Raw genomic sequence first — 17,843 nt, 5'->3', positions numbered from 1 at the left:
ACAAGACCTTGTAGAGGAAGCCAGGAGGCACATCTTGAGATGCCTCACTTGTCGCTGGAGTGGAGGGCAGCGGCTGGGAGTCCTCACCGGCGCTGGGCTCTGCGGCCAGCTCTGGGGGCTCACTGGCGGGGCCAGGAAGAGCCGGGACACCAGGTGTTTCCATGGACTCTGCACCTGCGGGGACTTCGTGGTCTCCCTCTCCTTCGTTGTTGGAGGCGGGCTCTATGACGACTGATGGGATGACCTTCTCCTGGAGGAAGAAAAATGTGGAGCAAGGGCTGGGAAGAAAGACTTCTGCCTCCCCGGGTGCACTGTGCTCTCCTTCTATCCCTGACGCACCCTCCTTGGTTCCCACGTTCCCCACATCCTCCCTTCCATAAAATACCCACCATTCCCCAAACCTGGCCAAAACCTTTGGGCCTTAAGCCTTGCAGGACGTTCCTCCTGACATGGTCAACTTTCTCTCTCTCCTAAGACAGAAACCTTTAACAGGATTAATTTTTGGATCCTTGAGCAGTCAGGCCCTTTGTGAAAAGTGGGGTTTCTGTGGAAACTGGGAAAAAGATCAGAGACTACAGGCAGAGAGGAGAGAAGAGGTAGGGACCCACCCTGAAGGTGAATCCAGGAGGGTCCCAAGAATGGCCTCAGTTTTGCCGTGGTCCACTCTTGCCCCACTGAATCCTAACAAAGCTTGAAGCTGACCTCCTGTGACTGCTTTCCTTCCAGAGTCCATGGGACTCCTGACTAGCCTCCAACCAGATTGTTTGTACAGATCCAGCTAGTGTTTAAAATCCGCATCTGTTTGCTTGTTGTCTTTAGAGCTCAAGCTGCAGTTAGAGCTGGAGGGATGACAATTCCCAGCAATCACTCCTCCGAGGGCTCTACACTGGGGGGAACAGAATGAAGGATCAGGATCTCCTTTCTATTTGGTAACAAAGATGAGCGACGAGAAGAATTTCACTAGCATAATGGAAGTCTGGAGATGTTTTATTCCCTCAGATATCAGTGGGCTTAAGCACTTCCATTCTTCAATTCGGAGAAAATAATACACTTTTCCAACAAGTCTAACAATATAATATAAAAACAGTTCTGGTATTGTGATAAGAAAAATCTCAGGAAGAAATGGCACATATTTTTGAGTTATTTCCCAAATACCAATACTACCTGCTGTTTTTCTAGTGGTATGAAAGGGATCATTTTTTGAGTAACCCTGGAGAGATTTGGGGGAGATGAGTAAAATCAGGACAAAGGAGAGTATCACACTGAGAGGCTAATTTTCATTGTTACTGTCTGGAATCTAGACCGAGGGTGTGGTTTAGAAGAGCTGCCCTTGCTGGGTGCCCCTCCATATCATGGACTATATGGATTTGTGGACTTTGAACAAACAGTTCTCTGAAGAAATGAGGCACTGGGCCTAGTCCAGCAACTTCATGTATGTATGTAATGACCTGTTGGCTTCTTGAATATGATAACAGGGATGAGCTTTTGCTGAAAGGAGCCTCCCTAATGGTGGATGTGAGGGGCTATAATGATAACAACAATTCCTAAATACTGCTAGTAATGATAGGATGTAACTACTAATATTGGGTTCTCCCCATGTGCCTGGCACTGGGCTAAGCACTGTATGGTTATCTTCTCACATAATCCACCCCGCCATCTGGCCACATTCTCTTCCTGCTCCCTCCATCTCATGCTTACATCATCCGTGCTTTCTTCTTTTTCTCCATCACTCAGGGCCTGTGTGAACCTTGCAACCCTGACACTGAGAGAAAGCCTGGCTCAGACTCTTGCTGACAATCTTATATACAAATACTTAAATAGTAATAAAAATATAAATAATAGGAATGAAATAAACTTAAGGTATATAAAATTACACATATATACGACATTATATATGTGTAATTTTATATACCTTACGTTTATTTCGTTCCTATTATTTATATTTTTATTACATATAGAATAATATTAAATATGTTAAATGAATAAATGAATGAATATAAAAATATACATAATATACATATTTTGTATATATATATATATATATAAAATTGTATTTGGTGAAACATGTTACCACACAATGGCCACAAACCTGTTCTGCCCACAGAGCTGTGACCAGCACTCTCCATTACACAGCATTCCAACTGTGGAATGAGGAGGGCACCTCCCCCCAGAGCCTCCCTTTTCCCAGTTCACTCACCTGAGGGGCTGCTGCTTCTGGTTCTTCTGGTTGAGATCTGTCAGTATCTATGGCCTCCATAGTGTCAGCATCAATCCTGGTCTCCTCTACACCTGCTCCTTCCCCAGCAGGAACAGCTGCCTTCTCCATCTCTGTTTCCTCCAGGGGGGCCTCCTCGGCAGCCACCACCACAGCTCCAGCTGTCACAGTGGTGTCCGTTCCAGGTACGACCTGCAGCCCGGATACCAGACAGGCTGTGTCTGTATCTGTGCGCGGCCTCCACAAGAGCCAGCCCCAGCCTTTCACCTCGGGCCCTTCTGGGGAGGCTCATCAGATGTGGAAGCTCTGCAGAAGGTACAGTAGCTCAGGATTCTGGCAGGGCAGTCTGCCCTCCATCCATCAGAACTGATTGCTCTTCCCCAGGAATGTAGGGCACAGCATAGGGAACCTAGCCAACACTACTGTAAGAGAGCTGTCTGTTGCCAGATGGTGGCTCCCTTGAGTTGAGTGGAGCGTAAGACCTGTGCGATCACATGCTGCACACCTGAAACTAATGGAACATCGTGTGTCCGCTCTACTTCACTTAAAATGAAAAAACAAAAGAAAACAAAACAAAAACTCTACCCTTCATTCTGGGCCCCCAAAGACACGACATCCCTCTGCTCTCCTTGCAGTTAGGTTCAGCAAGTGGAATTTGAGTGGAAGTGACCTGTGTCATTGGAGAGACTTGGCTTTTACCAGCTCTTTCTACTTCTGTTGCCTGAGAGCTGATGGTTACAAAGACCTTGAAGACATTGGAGTCACAAAATGGAAGGCGTCTTTCCCCAAAACCTGGATCATGGAAGAAATCTATGTAAGAAAGGCACCCTCATCGTGCAAAATCAGAGTTTAGAGAAACCGCATTTCAGTCTATACTCTAAAATCTTCATGGGGAAGGTCCCCAAAGCTAAATCACATTCATGAAAAGAAATATATTGGGGAATTTTCTCAATTAGACTTCCTCAGAATGAAGGGCAAGTCATTTTTGTTATGAAATGCACATTATAATAAAAACTGATTCAAATTTTGGGTCTTTTTAATAGGAGTGAAATAAAAAAAATGAGAATTTTCTAAGGTTGCACACAGTCCAAAGAAGAGCTGTAAGTAGTGTTTAAAACTTGCAATAATTAAAGAAAGTGCAATCAGAAGTGTTAGCTTTAGGCAGATCGGTTGCCGAACACACATCGAAGACTCTAACATCAGTGTGGCAGGCCTGATTTGAGAAGCTCAAATCAGAAAAGGCTGAGGAAAAAGAGTAATCGGTTGAGCTTATAGAATCTACCCAGGATACATATTTCAAAAATTGATCTTGCTATCTGATGTGATTAGCATTAGCCCTTCCTCTTCTCTTTGGAATAAATTCTCCCCAGTTTTTCTGTTGGGTTAGGAAGGTTCCAGTAACGCAGACACTGTCTGTCAGACTGAGAGCGGGGGTGGGCAGTGCCTGCAGAATGGGCATCAGAAACGGGAGATGGAGAACATGAGCCACATATATACTCTCAAAGCAACACGTCTTTAAAAACCTTTCTTCTGACTCAAATTTATAGGTTATAAATTAAAGAAAAATGACCTGCCACAGAATACATTTTTCTACAATATTTTGCTTCAGGGATGAAAAACACCGCTCACAGTTGTACTCTTCGTATATGGCCAAGGATTACTCATATTCTTTGAAATGTACTTGCCTCTTATAGAAGTTTGGCTCATGCAAAGTGTACAATGATCCAAAATGTAGTCATGCCCATGATATATCATTTCTTTCTTTCTTTCTTTTTTTATCCTGTCTTTAAGGTACTGGGTTCAGAAAAGTAATCAATTATATGAGTTGTAATACATTTATTTAAAGCAAGTTTAAATGCTAACAACTATTGAACTGGGGATTCATATTTTCGTGAATGACTGACAATCCCCCTAACAGAAAGTTAAAAATTTAAGATAATTGCATCTCTTGTTTTAAATAAACACGGGTCTTTGTATGGATGTGACTCAGAGAAACAAACTGAGGGTTTTGGAAGGGACGGGGTGGGGGGGTTGGGCGAGCCTGGTGGTGGGTATTAAGGAGGACATGTATTGGTTGGAGCACTGGGTGTGACGCATAAACAATGACTCTTGGAACACTGAAAAAAATAAAATAAAGTTTAAAAAAATAATAAAAAAAGAGAGTAAGAACCAGAAGATAATGAAGAAGATCATCCACTTCATTCCAAGAAGACGAATAATTGGTCATAGCTTTATTGTTGAAGAAATCAACAGGCTTGCTCCAGGATCCCAAGAATTACTTAGCAAAATTCTTCCACATCAAACTATACATAATGTGCCTACAGTGGACTTTTAGGCTCAGATATAGAAAGTGGTGCCATCATAATTCTGAGTTATTTATGCTTTCAATCTGCTTGGAAAACTGCACCTATGGAGTGAACATTTCCCTGGTTTCAACAGCTGAAAACCAGACAGACTATATATCATGCAGATGGTATGGGCAAACAGAACAGTACACACCACCACACACACACACACACACACACACACACACAGAGAGAGAGAGCACATATACACAGTTACAGGTAAGAAAGCACCACTATGTTGTTTAATAGGCTACTCCCCCAACTGATTATGCATAAATCCTTCCATACATATATGTACCAAGCACATACTATTAGTGATTGGATTTTACTCTCAACTGAATTTATATATGTCCAGAAAAGAATATTATTTCTGTTAAGTATTAATGGTGTTGCCAAAAATAATTTAAATCTCTCTATACATATAGAATGTTAATGATGAGCCCAATTTATCTCTGGTACTCTAAAGAGCTCTCAATTTGATTGTATCTGATTTTACTATTGCAATATGTCATCACCTTGCTTTGCTAAGTAATTTAAACAGCCCGTCATTGGCTGGATGTGATTTAGACGGGACACTGTAGCTGCTGTGATGCTGGCCACCAGCAGGGGGAGACCAAGGGCCCTGTCTGTTCACACTGTGATGCTTGCTGAACTCAAAAAGAGCAAATACCCCAGCTTCCACCTGGCAGCAATTTACCCCACCTCTCTTATATACACAAAAAAGGGATAGAAGGATAACGGCCAATAAAAATCACCAAAATATTGAAATTAACAATGCTCGTAAAGGCAAGGAGCTAAGGAAACTGGCACTTTGACTACAGAGTGGGAAAACCAAGCATTTTGAATGACCTACTTGGAAAAGGGAAGAAATTAACATTCCTCCCTTCTCTGAGTCCATTAGTAATGAAGTCCTATTTCTCAGCCAAATACGACACTTTGATTTTACAGACCTTAAGAATGTTACAGAAACAGAGATGGCCTCTCTGCTATCTATATTCCCTCGTAGTTTTCTGCTTCCAGAATAGCTCTAAAAATCAGAGGTTACCCTCCCTATAAAGCATAAGCCTGGAATCTTTTGCACATTTTCCACTCTTACCGAAATATTTCTAATGTATGTTTACCAACTGCAAACACAGAACAGCATAAAAATGCAATGTAAAATAGGACTCCCATTTGCTTGGATTAGTTGTTATCTCCAGAAAAAGACAGGTCAAAAAGGGTTTCAATGACAGTGTTACCACTTTTTTTTCTTTTAAAGATTTTATGTATTTATTTGAAAGAGATAGAGACATCACAAGTAGGAAAAGAGGCAGGCAGAGAGAGAGGGGGAAGCAGGCTCTCCGTTGAGCAGAGAGCCCGATGAGAGGCTCAACCCCAGGACATGATGCTGAGGGCATCAGATCATGACCTAAGCCTATGGCAGAGGTACAACCCACTGAGCCACCCAAGTGCCCCTGTTATTCCTCTTTTTGTTACCATTTTTATGGAGTACAATTTGTTAGCTCTTTGTAGACTGAGAAACGGAAAACATTTTCTGGACTCTGCTTGCTACCGGAGATGTTACACCTTCTAGGAGAAACCACAATGATTCATGACTGCTATTTGGTTTTTGTTGTTTGTTTTTTTAAGTATAATCCAGGGAGACCAGAGGAATGAAACCACTGAAAGTTATTTCAAGCCTTTGATGTTTAACGTGGTTCAATCTGTCAAGTCCCTCCAAATGTTAAAGGAAACACCATTATCTCATCCTCTGCTCAAACTGTACGGTTCACTGGGCAAATATGTTTAGGGGGGGGGGGCATCTAATGCAAAGAGATGTAAAAAAGTTCTCCCTGCCCTCGGGCACATTTACCATATCCACAAAGCTCCTGAGGCACAGACACCCCACTGGCCATTTGCATGTGCGTCACACAAACCACAGGGACAAGCATGTCTTTGGGAAGGTGAACGACTCCCTTTTTATCACACCACACAGATCTTTCTGCTTTCTTCAACTTCTGCCTCAACAATCTCTTTGACAGAAAGGGATGTGGTCATGGTATTCATGTCCTCCCAAACACCTGTTAGCAAAATTTCTGTAAGTGGGACAAAATGGATGCAGTACAACAATGGCCTGTGTATCCTGCCAAGTAGGGAGACACAAGAGGATGACAGAGAAGAGCCAAGCCCTCCAGGAGATGGCGCCATGAGGGCAGGTCAAAGGGGACCCAGATTCCAGAGAAGCCATAGTGATGGGCTGCATGAGAATTGGTGACCTTTGGGCTTTGTGTAATTTATGGATTCATCTTATTTACTCGGTGTTTGTTTCCTTGGCAATGTGAGCCTGAGAAGCCGCTTACCAGTAACTGGTCTGGGTGAGGACAACCCTGGTATAATATTCCATATGCATCTACTGGCTAGGTTATTTTAACTGGAAATTGGCAATCCTCTGATTAAAAAATAATGGAGACCATGGGTTTAAAGATAATAGAAGAAATCACATTTTCACCTATTTTTTTCAATCATTTTCTGTGCCTGGTGGTACATTATCTGTTTATAATAGAGTGATCATGTTTCTTAGAAAAATTATATCAATGGACTATATAATTTGTACTTTGTTTTTTCTATTTGACAATTTAACATTTTTGTCATTGAACACTAGTTGGTTTCTAGTTTTTAAATGTTGTAATAATACTGTGATAGGAGATCTTGGTTTGTAACCACATTAAGAGCAATTGGTTAGATGTATATTTAAATAAATACTAGACCCTAATACTTTTATTCATTTACAATGTTTCTACTAATGACTGTTTCTGAATTTTTGCCCAGCACTTTATTACGGTAAGTCAATACAGAGAAAATAACAAGAATCAGACAGTGAACGTCCACATACCTACTACCTGAGACCTTCCCCTAACGTGTTACATTCGCTTTATTCTTTCTCTTCATGTTGACTTTGAGTCATCTTTTTTCAGTCTATTGGAATACATCTTCATAAAATGTTTTTTGGAAATTCTCTGGTGGTTTCTAAAGCCTTTCTACATTTGATAACATCTCTCTGCCGCTTTCACATATGACCAACTACACTGTCTTGGGGTATAACTGCAACAGTGTGATTTTTTGTGTTCCAAATCTACCAGGTGTTCCAACAGCTCTTTAGCGTTAGCCCTGGGAAGGGCAAGTCCGAGGTCCGCCTGATTGCTCTCTGCTAGCACCCTGCTCCAGTCAAAATGCTTTCTTATAAACTCTGAATTTAAAATTTTAAAAGAATACATTCAGGTGTTAGTCCCTCATAAATTCTGCCTTTTGTAGGTGGTTTTTATGGTCTGCAGGCAGGAATTCCTGCAACTAAAAAGAAAACACTTCTCCATAGGGCTGACTGATGGGGCAGCTACTCCTTTCTTTATGTCCCTTCTTGGCAAACTGATTATCTGTGAATCCTTTCCTCAGTCTTTGGTTCCCCCATCTACCATCTTTCCTTATGACTTTCCTCTTGGTGTTGGAAGAGCTCTTTCAGTTTACCTCCTATCACATCAACTCTTTACACTGTGATGTCCGGTCTTTACCATCCTCTGCAAGTTTTAATCCTAGTATTACATCTCCTCCCATTAAAGTTGTTTCTTAGGTCATGGAGCTCCCTTTTCATATGCCTCAAAAGCAACTCCCTTTTTATCTCAATGTGGTTACGTTACCACCCACCTTTCGTTTTTTTTGTTTCCTGTGATGAAGGTATCTTGAAATTTTACCACCAACAACAAAAAAATCTGGTAACTTTTGTTGTTGTTCTCTAAAGAAAATTTGAACACCATCTACAATGCAGTTCCTTCCTTCTTTTGTATTGCTCATTGTATAGGCTCTATGCCATTTTAAAAACATGTTTGTTTCGTGATTTAAAATGAGGTGAGATCTCTCCAGGCCTCATCAGTAGACACAGGAACACTTTCTTTCTTACTTTTCCACTCCATGTAGGCATTTTAGATGTCCTTTCAGAACAGGGGCTGGGAAGGGATTCATCAAGAATCTACATACAAGCAACTGTCTTTAATGCCCCGATGTATGTGTCAAAGGGAAGCTGCTGTCAGGGAAAGAGCAGGCACAAGATGACCTGGGTGTTTTGGACCGAAGCTCCCACACTCACGGGGGGCTGGATGGATGAATGGTCACATGCCATTATCCATGCCAGGCTCAGTGGCTGTGCTTTAAGGATCTGTTCTGGCCCTGGTTTGTGCAAAATCCTCCTGAGCTTGGCTAATATTTCTAGAATACAGTACTACTGAAACGTTGACTTTCTTTATATATTTGAGGATAAGGAGAATTAAAATTAAAAAAAAAAAAGAACCCTAGTAATAGTGAATCTGCTATAAATTTTGTGATTCATTTTTTAATGTTTTCAGGTTTCTCATTTAATTTTTCATTACGTGTTCCTGGGATGCATTTCATTTTCACTCAAATATTCCTGGGATAAGAGACACAAATAATAAGTAAAGGGGGTAAAAATGTCCTTTAACCAAATTAACACTCTGCAGTCTCTTTCTTAAAATCCCTCTTAATTAATATCTAATTACGTGATAGAACGGTAATGAAAAGTGGTTGGCCGGAGAGAATTTCCCTAAACATTACTATTTTCCTTCAGCCCACAGACTCATTGTTTAGAAAGATATGTATGGATTGGGAAAGTCAGAAGATCAACCATCTCCTGGCTTTATCCACTGCACTGCAGAGTTAGAAAGTTGGCACTTGGACATTCATAATTGTGTTCACAGGTTAGAGATGGGTAGGATCCCAAAGCTGGAAGGACCACAGGGCTCATCTGACCCATCTTACAGCAAAGGAAACAGGAAAGAATGGAGTACCACTACAGAGACAACTGGGGATCTGAGTTTTAGTTCTGATTCTTGCACTCATCAGCATGAGAGCTGGAGTGACCCCTGAGCCCCTGTGGGAAGCCACAAAGGGAGATAAATATCACAGAGGAAATCCTGGTCATAGGTCACCCTTGCCTTTTCCTGCCCATCCTTTAATCTGGATCCAACCTGAACTCTTGACCAGTCTGAAGATCCAAGCATTTCTATGGAAATACAGGATTGTTCCCCTGGTGCATTTTAAAGACAAGCCTAAGAGGCAGGGAGCATCATTACAGCCCTAAAGAAGGATGTACCGAGCCATGGGCTGGTGGCCAGTACTCCTCATCACACTGACTCTACTTAGAACAGCTCAGGGCCTCATTTGCCTTCAGCAGGATGACAGAGGTGAGCCCTTCCATAGAATACTGGGCCTCCGATGGTGCTCCTGTTCAAGGAGGCGCTTGCTATTACAAACTTCATTTGATATATCCATGGGTATCCCTTCCTAATAAAGGAAGTTAGTGGTTTTCTTCCCCTTGACCTTCACCTCAATCATCTTTGTTTTTAATCTACTCCCTGAGTATTGCCTGCGGTGCCATCATCAACCTTTAAAAGCCAGGTCCCAGTGCAGCTCGGCTGCAGACAGCACTGTCGCCATGGCAACACCTATTGGAATAAGCGCCACACTTTTCTGCAAAACTTCAGATCTCCAAGTTAATGAATTTTTGGTCAATCCGGCCTTTCAGGTCATGGCCAAATACCCAATACTGATACATGGGAGAACCTGGAAGGTTTAATTAGAGGTTTGTTGCAAAGTCCCTGAGAGAAGTGGCTAGGAAAGATGGATTCTCTTTCGAAGCAAAGGTGAACGTGGTATGTGGTGCACTCTCAGAGATGGTGCCATGAGCCAGGTCTAGTGTCCAAAGCAGCCAGTCACAAAGGACAGCCTCATTAAGGAAAATGTCTTCATGGCACAACGAACAACTGACCTTGCCCCTGACCATGGTATCTTTGAATGATCTGTGAAGCATTTGTTGCCACTGCTCAGGCTGCCTTCCTCAGAGTGGACCCAGGCTTGGGTTCCAGCAGGCAAGGCTGCCAAATCCACCCAGAGACTAGAACAAAAATGGTGGTTTGCAAATCACCTAAATGTCATCGTGGTCTGTTGGCAAAACTCCCACCCCTGAAATTCAAATTAAAACCACATTGAGATACCACCTCACACCAGTTAGAATGGCCAAAATTAGCAAGACAGGAAACAACATGTGTTGGAGAGGATGTGGAGAAAGGGGAACCCTCTTACACTGTTGGTGGGAATGCAAGTTAGTGCAGCCACTTTGGAGAACAGTGTGGAGATTCCTGAAGAAATTAAGAATAGAGCTTCCCTATGACCCTGCGATTGCACTGCTGGGTATTTACCCCAAAGATACAGATGTAGTGAAAAGAAGGGCCATCTGTACCCCAATGTTTATAGCAGCAATGGCCACGGTCGCCAAACTGTGGAAAGAACCAAGATGCCCTTCAATGGACGAATGAATAAGGAAGATGTGGTCCATATACACAATGGAGTATTATGCCTCCATCAGAAAGGATGAATACCCAACTTTAGTAGCAACATGGACGGGACTGGAAGAGATTATGCTGAGTGAAATAAGTCAAGCAGAGAGAGTCAAGTATCATATGGTCTCACTTATTTGTGGAGCATAACAAATAACATGGAGGACATGGGGAGATGGAGAGGAGAAGGGAGTTCAGGGAAATTGGAAGGGGAGGTGAACCATGAGAGACTATGGACTCTGAAAAACAACCTGAGAGTCTAGAAGGGGCGGGGGGTGGGAGGTTGGGGGAACAAGGTGGTGGGTATTAGTGAGGGCACGTGTTGCATGGATCACTGGGTGTGGTGCAAAAACAATGAACACTGTTATGCTGAAAAGAAATAAAAAAAAAATAATAAAAAAATAAAATTAAGGGGCGCCTGGGTGGCTCAGCAGGTTAAAGCCTCTGCCTTCAGCTCAGGTCATGATCCCAGGGTCCTGGGATTGAGCCCCGCGTCGGGCTCTCTGCTTAGCTGGGAGCCTGCTTCCTCTTCTCTCTCTCTGCCTGCCTCTCTGCCTCCTTGTAATCTCTATCTGTCAAATAAATAAATCTTTAAAAAAAAAATAAAAAAATAAAATTAAAACAAAAACAAAAACAAAAAAAACCTCCCACCCCTGACCCTGCCAACAGCCACAGGCAACTTTCTAGGCAGCCTGGAATCTGCCCAGGTGATGGGCTAGAGCCTGAATCTTGAGGAAGGGTCGGCAGTTGATGGTGGCACTTGGAAGACCCAACTGCCAATCCTCTGTTTTGTAGCCTTTAAATCGTTCATGGCATGGGTAAGTAAAACCTACTCCGGGATGATCTGTCAGGACAGCTGCCAAGCAAATACCATAAGGGACTTGGAAATCCTTAATTTTTTAATGTAGCAAGTTGTAGATTTTTGAACGCAGGAAGAGAAGCTTAACATGGATAACCATGGAACCAGTGCTCCAGACTCGCAATTCAGGGGTCTATGATATCTAATTATATCCTCTTTGATACTTGCTTTATATCCAAAGAAGGGGGTTAGAACACATATTCCCTCTGAGAAGCTCAAGAAAGAGGGTACACAAGCATTTCTGCTTTCATTTGCCCCTTCTGCTACAAACCAGGGACTTTCACTGAATCTAAGCATTGGCAGGATATGCCGATGTCAGCATGGACAGATTTCAGTCTAGCTGTGACCCTGATGGCTTCAGCTAGATGTTTGTGTGAAACCAGTCTACAAATGTACTTCTAGAAAGCCTGCTCTTTTTTAAAAACATAGCATCTCGTGGGGCCAAGAGGTAGCTGTCTATGTAAGGTGCCAGGGTTTGAATTTCATGTTACTACTTTCTGGGTGCGTGATCTTGGTTGAGCCACTTATACCCTCTGTGTCTCAGTCTCCTTAGCCTGCAAAATGGGGCAATAATACCAAAATAAATTCGCTTTCCCCGGGCTGCTGTGGGAGAACATATGTCAAACATCAGCACTCACTGCCGTCTGTGATTACAATATGGCCGCTGTTTACTTTAACCTTCCTCTCCTGGTGTTCCAGTCAGACCGCCTTTCCCTTCAGGCCATATAAAGTCTCAAAGAAAGCATCTGAGCCGCTTGGACTTGTGGGAACAGAAGGTGATTATCAGAGAAAACTTCTCTGATCTCAAAATGAGCCATTTTTTCTGATCATATACATGGTTCCAAATTGTGTCCACTCATGAGGAGTGGTCCCTTCTGCCCTGGGGTTGCTGGGAGAATAGGACTGAACAAGAGAGCAAGAAGCAGTTGCAGAACGGGAACACATGCTGGTCTGGATGTTCAGCTCCACATTATCTAGGACTAGATAAATTGCAACACTGTCACCCATGGAGTGAGAGGGCTGGGCCGGTAGAAGACGTCTCTAAAGCTCTGTCACACCTATGTCTGATATATGGGGAGGGACAGGAACTGATGTTTGCAGGGGGAGGGAAGGTGGGCAGTATTGTCTAAACAGGGTTGTCTTTTTAACATTTCAGTGGGTCTGGTCTTACACAGGCTTTCCAGTTGTGCTGATGGCCAGGAAAGGTTTCTGCATGGGCTTGTGAACTGAGCCAACATATACTAAGAAGCGAGAACAGGGGAATGTTTTTTTATCCCAGTTAATTAAAACCAAAGCCCGTTAAAAATGTCAAGCCAAAACACAAGACTTCCTATGTGACAAAAAGTTTACACCACGACACACAAATTGTCACTCATTGTATGACTCTATTCATACGATCTACCCAGGAGCAGATACATCCACAGAGCCAGAAAGCGCATCAGCAGTGACCAGAGGCTGGGGGAAGGGATGGAGTAACTGCTTAATGGGCAGAAGGTTTGTGGTGATAACAATGTTCTGGAACCAGATAGAAGCTAACATTTGTACAACATTATGAATGGACTAAAGCCGAACTGTTCACATTAAAAGGATTAATTTTATGTTATGCAAATTTCACCTCAATTAAAAAAAAAAAAGAACACACCAAGAATAAGACTTAAAAAAATGCTAGGCACCATCATCTACAAAAAGCTCCTCAACAGTGGAAGAACCACATGAAACCTGACACTCACCTCCAACTATAACACTTAGCACAGAAAATACTAGTGCATAACCCTCACGCAGACCTGTTCAAGAAGGAGATCCCCAGGGTGTACATATACTTAATTTAATTGACAGCATGCTTCGGAGTGAGCACTCTGAGGTTGGACACAATTCTATGATCACAAAGGGCAGACAAGACATCAAGCTCCTCTGGCTTCCTGCGATCTTCTGTCTTCCTCTGCCTACTGGGAGCTCAGACCTGGAGGCAGTGGGAGCCCCAGCTCTCATGCTTCCTCCACACAAGGACAAAACTCAAATGCTCAGTCCCAAGCACGTGACCATCCCCAAGGAAACCCCAACTCCTTGCAGTCTCTGTCTCTCCCACCACCAGTCTGTGTGAACAAGGATGGCAGGAGCTATGTCTACTGCCTGCACCACTGTCTCCCCCAGATCAGAACAAAGGACATCTAGAGAGGACTCAAATCATACTTGTCCACTGCACGAAGGAAGAAACGAGCACATGCCTTCTATTCAAGCGGACAGAAGTCTTCCTGGCAACATGAAGTTCATCTATGAACTGTGGTTTGGCATATATACATATATACCCAGTGGTTTAGATTGGTCTTGACAAGTCAACTGAAGTCTGATGACGTTTAAAAAAAAAAAAAATGCAGCGAATACAAAAGTAGTCCCCAAAATAATAGGCTAGTGTTTCATCTTCCAGGAATCTCCATCAATTCTAAAAACATCTTTATCTTGATCTTTTTCCCTATTTATGTTCTAGAAATGATGCTAACCCTAAAATGAATTGCAGTGTATTTTCTTTAAAAACAATACACCAAAAAAAAAAAAAAATTTTTTTTTCGGTCCAGTTCACATAATTAGAGCAAAATACAGGGGCTGGAAGAACTTTAGAAAAAATTAGAAAATGAGGGGCGCCTGGGTGGCTCAGTGGGTTAAGCCGCTGCATTTGGCTCAGGTCATGATCTTGGGGTCCTGGGATCGAGTCCCGCATCGGGCTCTCTGCTCGGCGGGGAGCCTGCTTCCCTCTCTCTCTCTCTGCCTGCCTCTCTATCTGCTTGTGATCTCTCTCTGTCAAATAACTAAATAAAATCTTTAAAAAAAAAAATTAGAAAATGACTCTGCAAGAAAATGGAATCAATATGGGTAAAACCTTTTTCTGATTCTTAACCTAATTCTCTGATATGTATCTGAGACAAATACTAATCATTTAATTTCCTAAAGATGATTTCCATTACTTATATAACATGGAAACATCTGGACAAGAAACAAGTTTTGGCTCTTTAAAATTTATTTTAGGATTAGTATCATTTCTAAAACATAAACGGGAAAAAGATCAAAATAAAGATGTTTTTAGAATTGATGGAGATTCCTGAAAGATGAAACACTAGCCTATTATTTTGGGGACTACTTTTTTTTTTTTTTTTTTGAAAACGTCACCAGACTTCAGTTGACTTGTCAAGACCAATCTAAACCACTGGGTATATATGTACATATGCCAAACCACAGTTCATAGATGAACTTCAGGTTGCCAGGAAGATTTCTGTCCGCTTGAATAGACGGCACGTGCTCGTTTCTTCCTTCATACATCCTATAGATATACAAGTGCAATTTAGTACTGTAGGGAAAAACTAACACAACAAAAATGTAACAGTTATTTTGCTTGAAAGCCCCAGGTTTCTTTGTTAAAATTCCCTGTTTTTGAAATTACATTTGCCTCTTCTTCTTTTTTTCTTTTTTTAACAAAACCACCACAAACTTCACCTCATGTAAAATGGATTGTCAAGACTCGAAATAATAACTGTGTGGTGACATTTTGGCAGCAAAAAGGGTGACCTCAAAAGGTCACATCAACCCAATCCTAACTGATGACAGCCATAGCCAACCTATTAATGAATGCTCAGAACACAACGTGGATTTTTTGTGTCTTTACAACAAAATGTCACACATCCAGCAAAGGAGGAGGCCTTTCTTTAGAAAAAATAACCTTAATATTATCTTAGATTATTGCGACCAGAAGAAAGAAGCTATAAATCTTCACTGGAGAACAAAAATACATTCTATATGGGGCGCCTGGGTGGCTCAGTGGGTTAAGCCTCTGCCTTCGACTCAGGTCATGATCCCAGGGTCCTGGGATCGAGCCCCACATCGGGCTCTCTGCTCAGCAGGGAGCCTGCTTCCCCCTCTCCCTCTGCCTGCCTCTCTGCCTACCTGTGATCTCTGTCAAATAAATAAATAAATAAATAAAATCTTAAAAAAAAAAAAACCATTCTATCTTGATGAAGTCCCAAGAGGTCATTTTCGCTTTTGCTTCATTTGCCTTTGGAGTAATATCTTGAACCATGAGAGACTATGGACTCTGAAAAACAATCTGAGGGTTTTGAAGGGGCAGGGGGTGGGAGGTCGGGGGAGCCTGGTGGTGGGTATTATGGAGGGCACGTATTGCATGGAGCAGCACTGGGTGTGGTGCATAAACAATGAATTCTGTTGCACTGAAAAGAAATTAAATTAAAAATATACATTCTATAGGATGGTATTTTTTTTTTAATTTATCAGATAGAGATCACAAGTAGGCAGAGAGGCAGGCAGAGAGAGAGGAGGAAGTAGGCTCCTGGCTTAGCAGAGAGCCCGATGCGGGGCTCGATCCCAGGACTCTGGGATCATGACCTGAGTTGAAGGCAGAGGCTTAACCCACTGAGCCACCCAGGTGCCCCTAGGATGGTATTTTCTTAAGTACAAGGGAGAACATGAACATGGGGGAGAAATTACTCGATCCAAGTATGTAAATTTAAAACACACACATGGGGGCACTCAGGTGGCTCAGTCTCTTAAGTGTCTTGACTTCGGCTCTGGTCATGATCCCATGATCCTGGGATAGAGCACCACGTCAGGATCTCTGCTCAATGGGGAGTCTGCTTCTCCCTCTCCCGCTGTCCCTCAACCCACTCATGATTTCTTTCTCTCTCTCTCGCTCAAATGAAAAAATAATATTTTTTAAACTAAAAAAAAATTTAAATAAATCACATAGGCAGTAGTGACTTTGGATGAGCATTAGGTAAACTGAGGTAAGTTTTTGTGTCTTTTACTATTATTTTTCTGATTGTATGAGGATGGAGAAGTGAACTATTCAAGCTTGTCCTCAGAGAGGGTGGCTCACAGGTGGCTTGTACCTGCTGTTCTTGTATAGCCTCTGGGTGTCAGCAGATACCTGAATCCTTCACAAGAGTCTCCAAACTGCCTACATTTCATAGGGAATCCAATTGTTTGATTGTCTAAAGTTCACTTGTAAGCTTTAGGAGACAAGTATTTTCAGAATGAAGAATGCTGTCAAATATCTCCTTACCCAACATTAGGGAAGCTGCTTTTAGTGATGCTTGATAGCTGTACTGTACACTTTGTTTTGTTTTTGTTTTAAAGATTTTATTTATTTATTTAGCAGAGAGAGAGAGTGAGAGAGTGTGCATAAGCAAGGGGAGTGGCAGGCAGAGGCAAAGGGAGAAGTAGACTCCATGCTGAGCAGGGAGCTTGATGCAGGGCTCCATCCCAGGACCCTGGGATCATGACCTGAACCCAAGACAGACACTTAACTAACTGAGCCAGCCAGGTGCCTCTGTAACCATACATTTTTTAAAAATTATTTATTTATTTGACAGACAGAGATCACAAGTAGGCAGAAAGGCAGGAAGAGAGAGAGAGGGGGAAGCAAGCTCCCTGATGAGCAGAGAGCCCAATGCTGGACTCAAACCCAGGACCCTGAGATCATGACCTAAGCCAAACACAGAGGCTTTAACCCACTGAGCCACCCCGGTGCCCCAGTAGCTGTTTATATTATTCACTGGAAAACCAGTAAATTTGGGGTCTGAAAAAACAAAACCTACTTATATAAGTCTGTTAAAATAAGGATAGGTGTGCAAGGTACGAGACCAAGGCCCTCAGTAAGGTGATCATGGGAGATCAACATTCCAGCCCATGTGTAACATGTGAGATTGTCCATTTCACACCTCCTAGCTACTGCACAACATCAAAGAGTTTTGCTCAAAACCATGGGTGTTTTGGCATGAAGCCTTACACTGAGTAGTCTGGGACATGGAATCAATGTGGTTTAAAAACACAGGTGAAGGGGGGAGGAGTCAAGATGGCGGAGAAGTAGCAGCCTGAGACTACATCAGGTAGCAGGAGATCAGCTCGATAGCTTATCTAAACATTGCAAACACCTACAAATCCAACGGGAGAGCGAAGAGAAGAAGAACAGCAACTCTAGAAACAGAAAATCAACCACTTTCTGAAAGGTAGGACTGGCGGAGAAGTGAATCTAAAACGAC

General features: G+C 42.4%; 1 protein-coding gene across 2 annotated transcripts in view; it reads right to left on the bottom strand.

Annotated features, from left to right (window-relative positions):
- The window catches only part of AMPH (amphiphysin), a 276,162-nt gene that overhangs the window by 15,830 nt on the left and 242,489 nt on the right, over positions 1-17,843 (bottom strand). For both annotated transcript variants that reach the window (XM_046021643.1, XM_046021642.1), the window contains 2 exons: positions 2,198-2,407; positions 8-250 (listed from right to left, as the gene is read on the bottom strand). In XM_046021643.1, the coding sequence (XP_045877599.1) occupies positions 8-250; positions 2,198-2,407 (453 nt within the window). The remainder of the gene's footprint in view (positions 1-7; positions 251-2,197; positions 2,408-17,843) is intronic.

The sequence above is a fragment of the Meles meles genome, chromosome 10 (genome assembly GCF_922984935.1).
Source record: "Meles meles chromosome 10, mMelMel3.1 paternal haplotype, whole genome shotgun sequence".
In the NCBI taxonomy this organism is placed as follows: domain Eukaryota; kingdom Metazoa; phylum Chordata; class Mammalia; order Carnivora; family Mustelidae; genus Meles; species Meles meles.
Note: the sequence above shows the minus strand (reverse complement) of the source record. Positions and strands in the feature narration are given on the sequence as shown.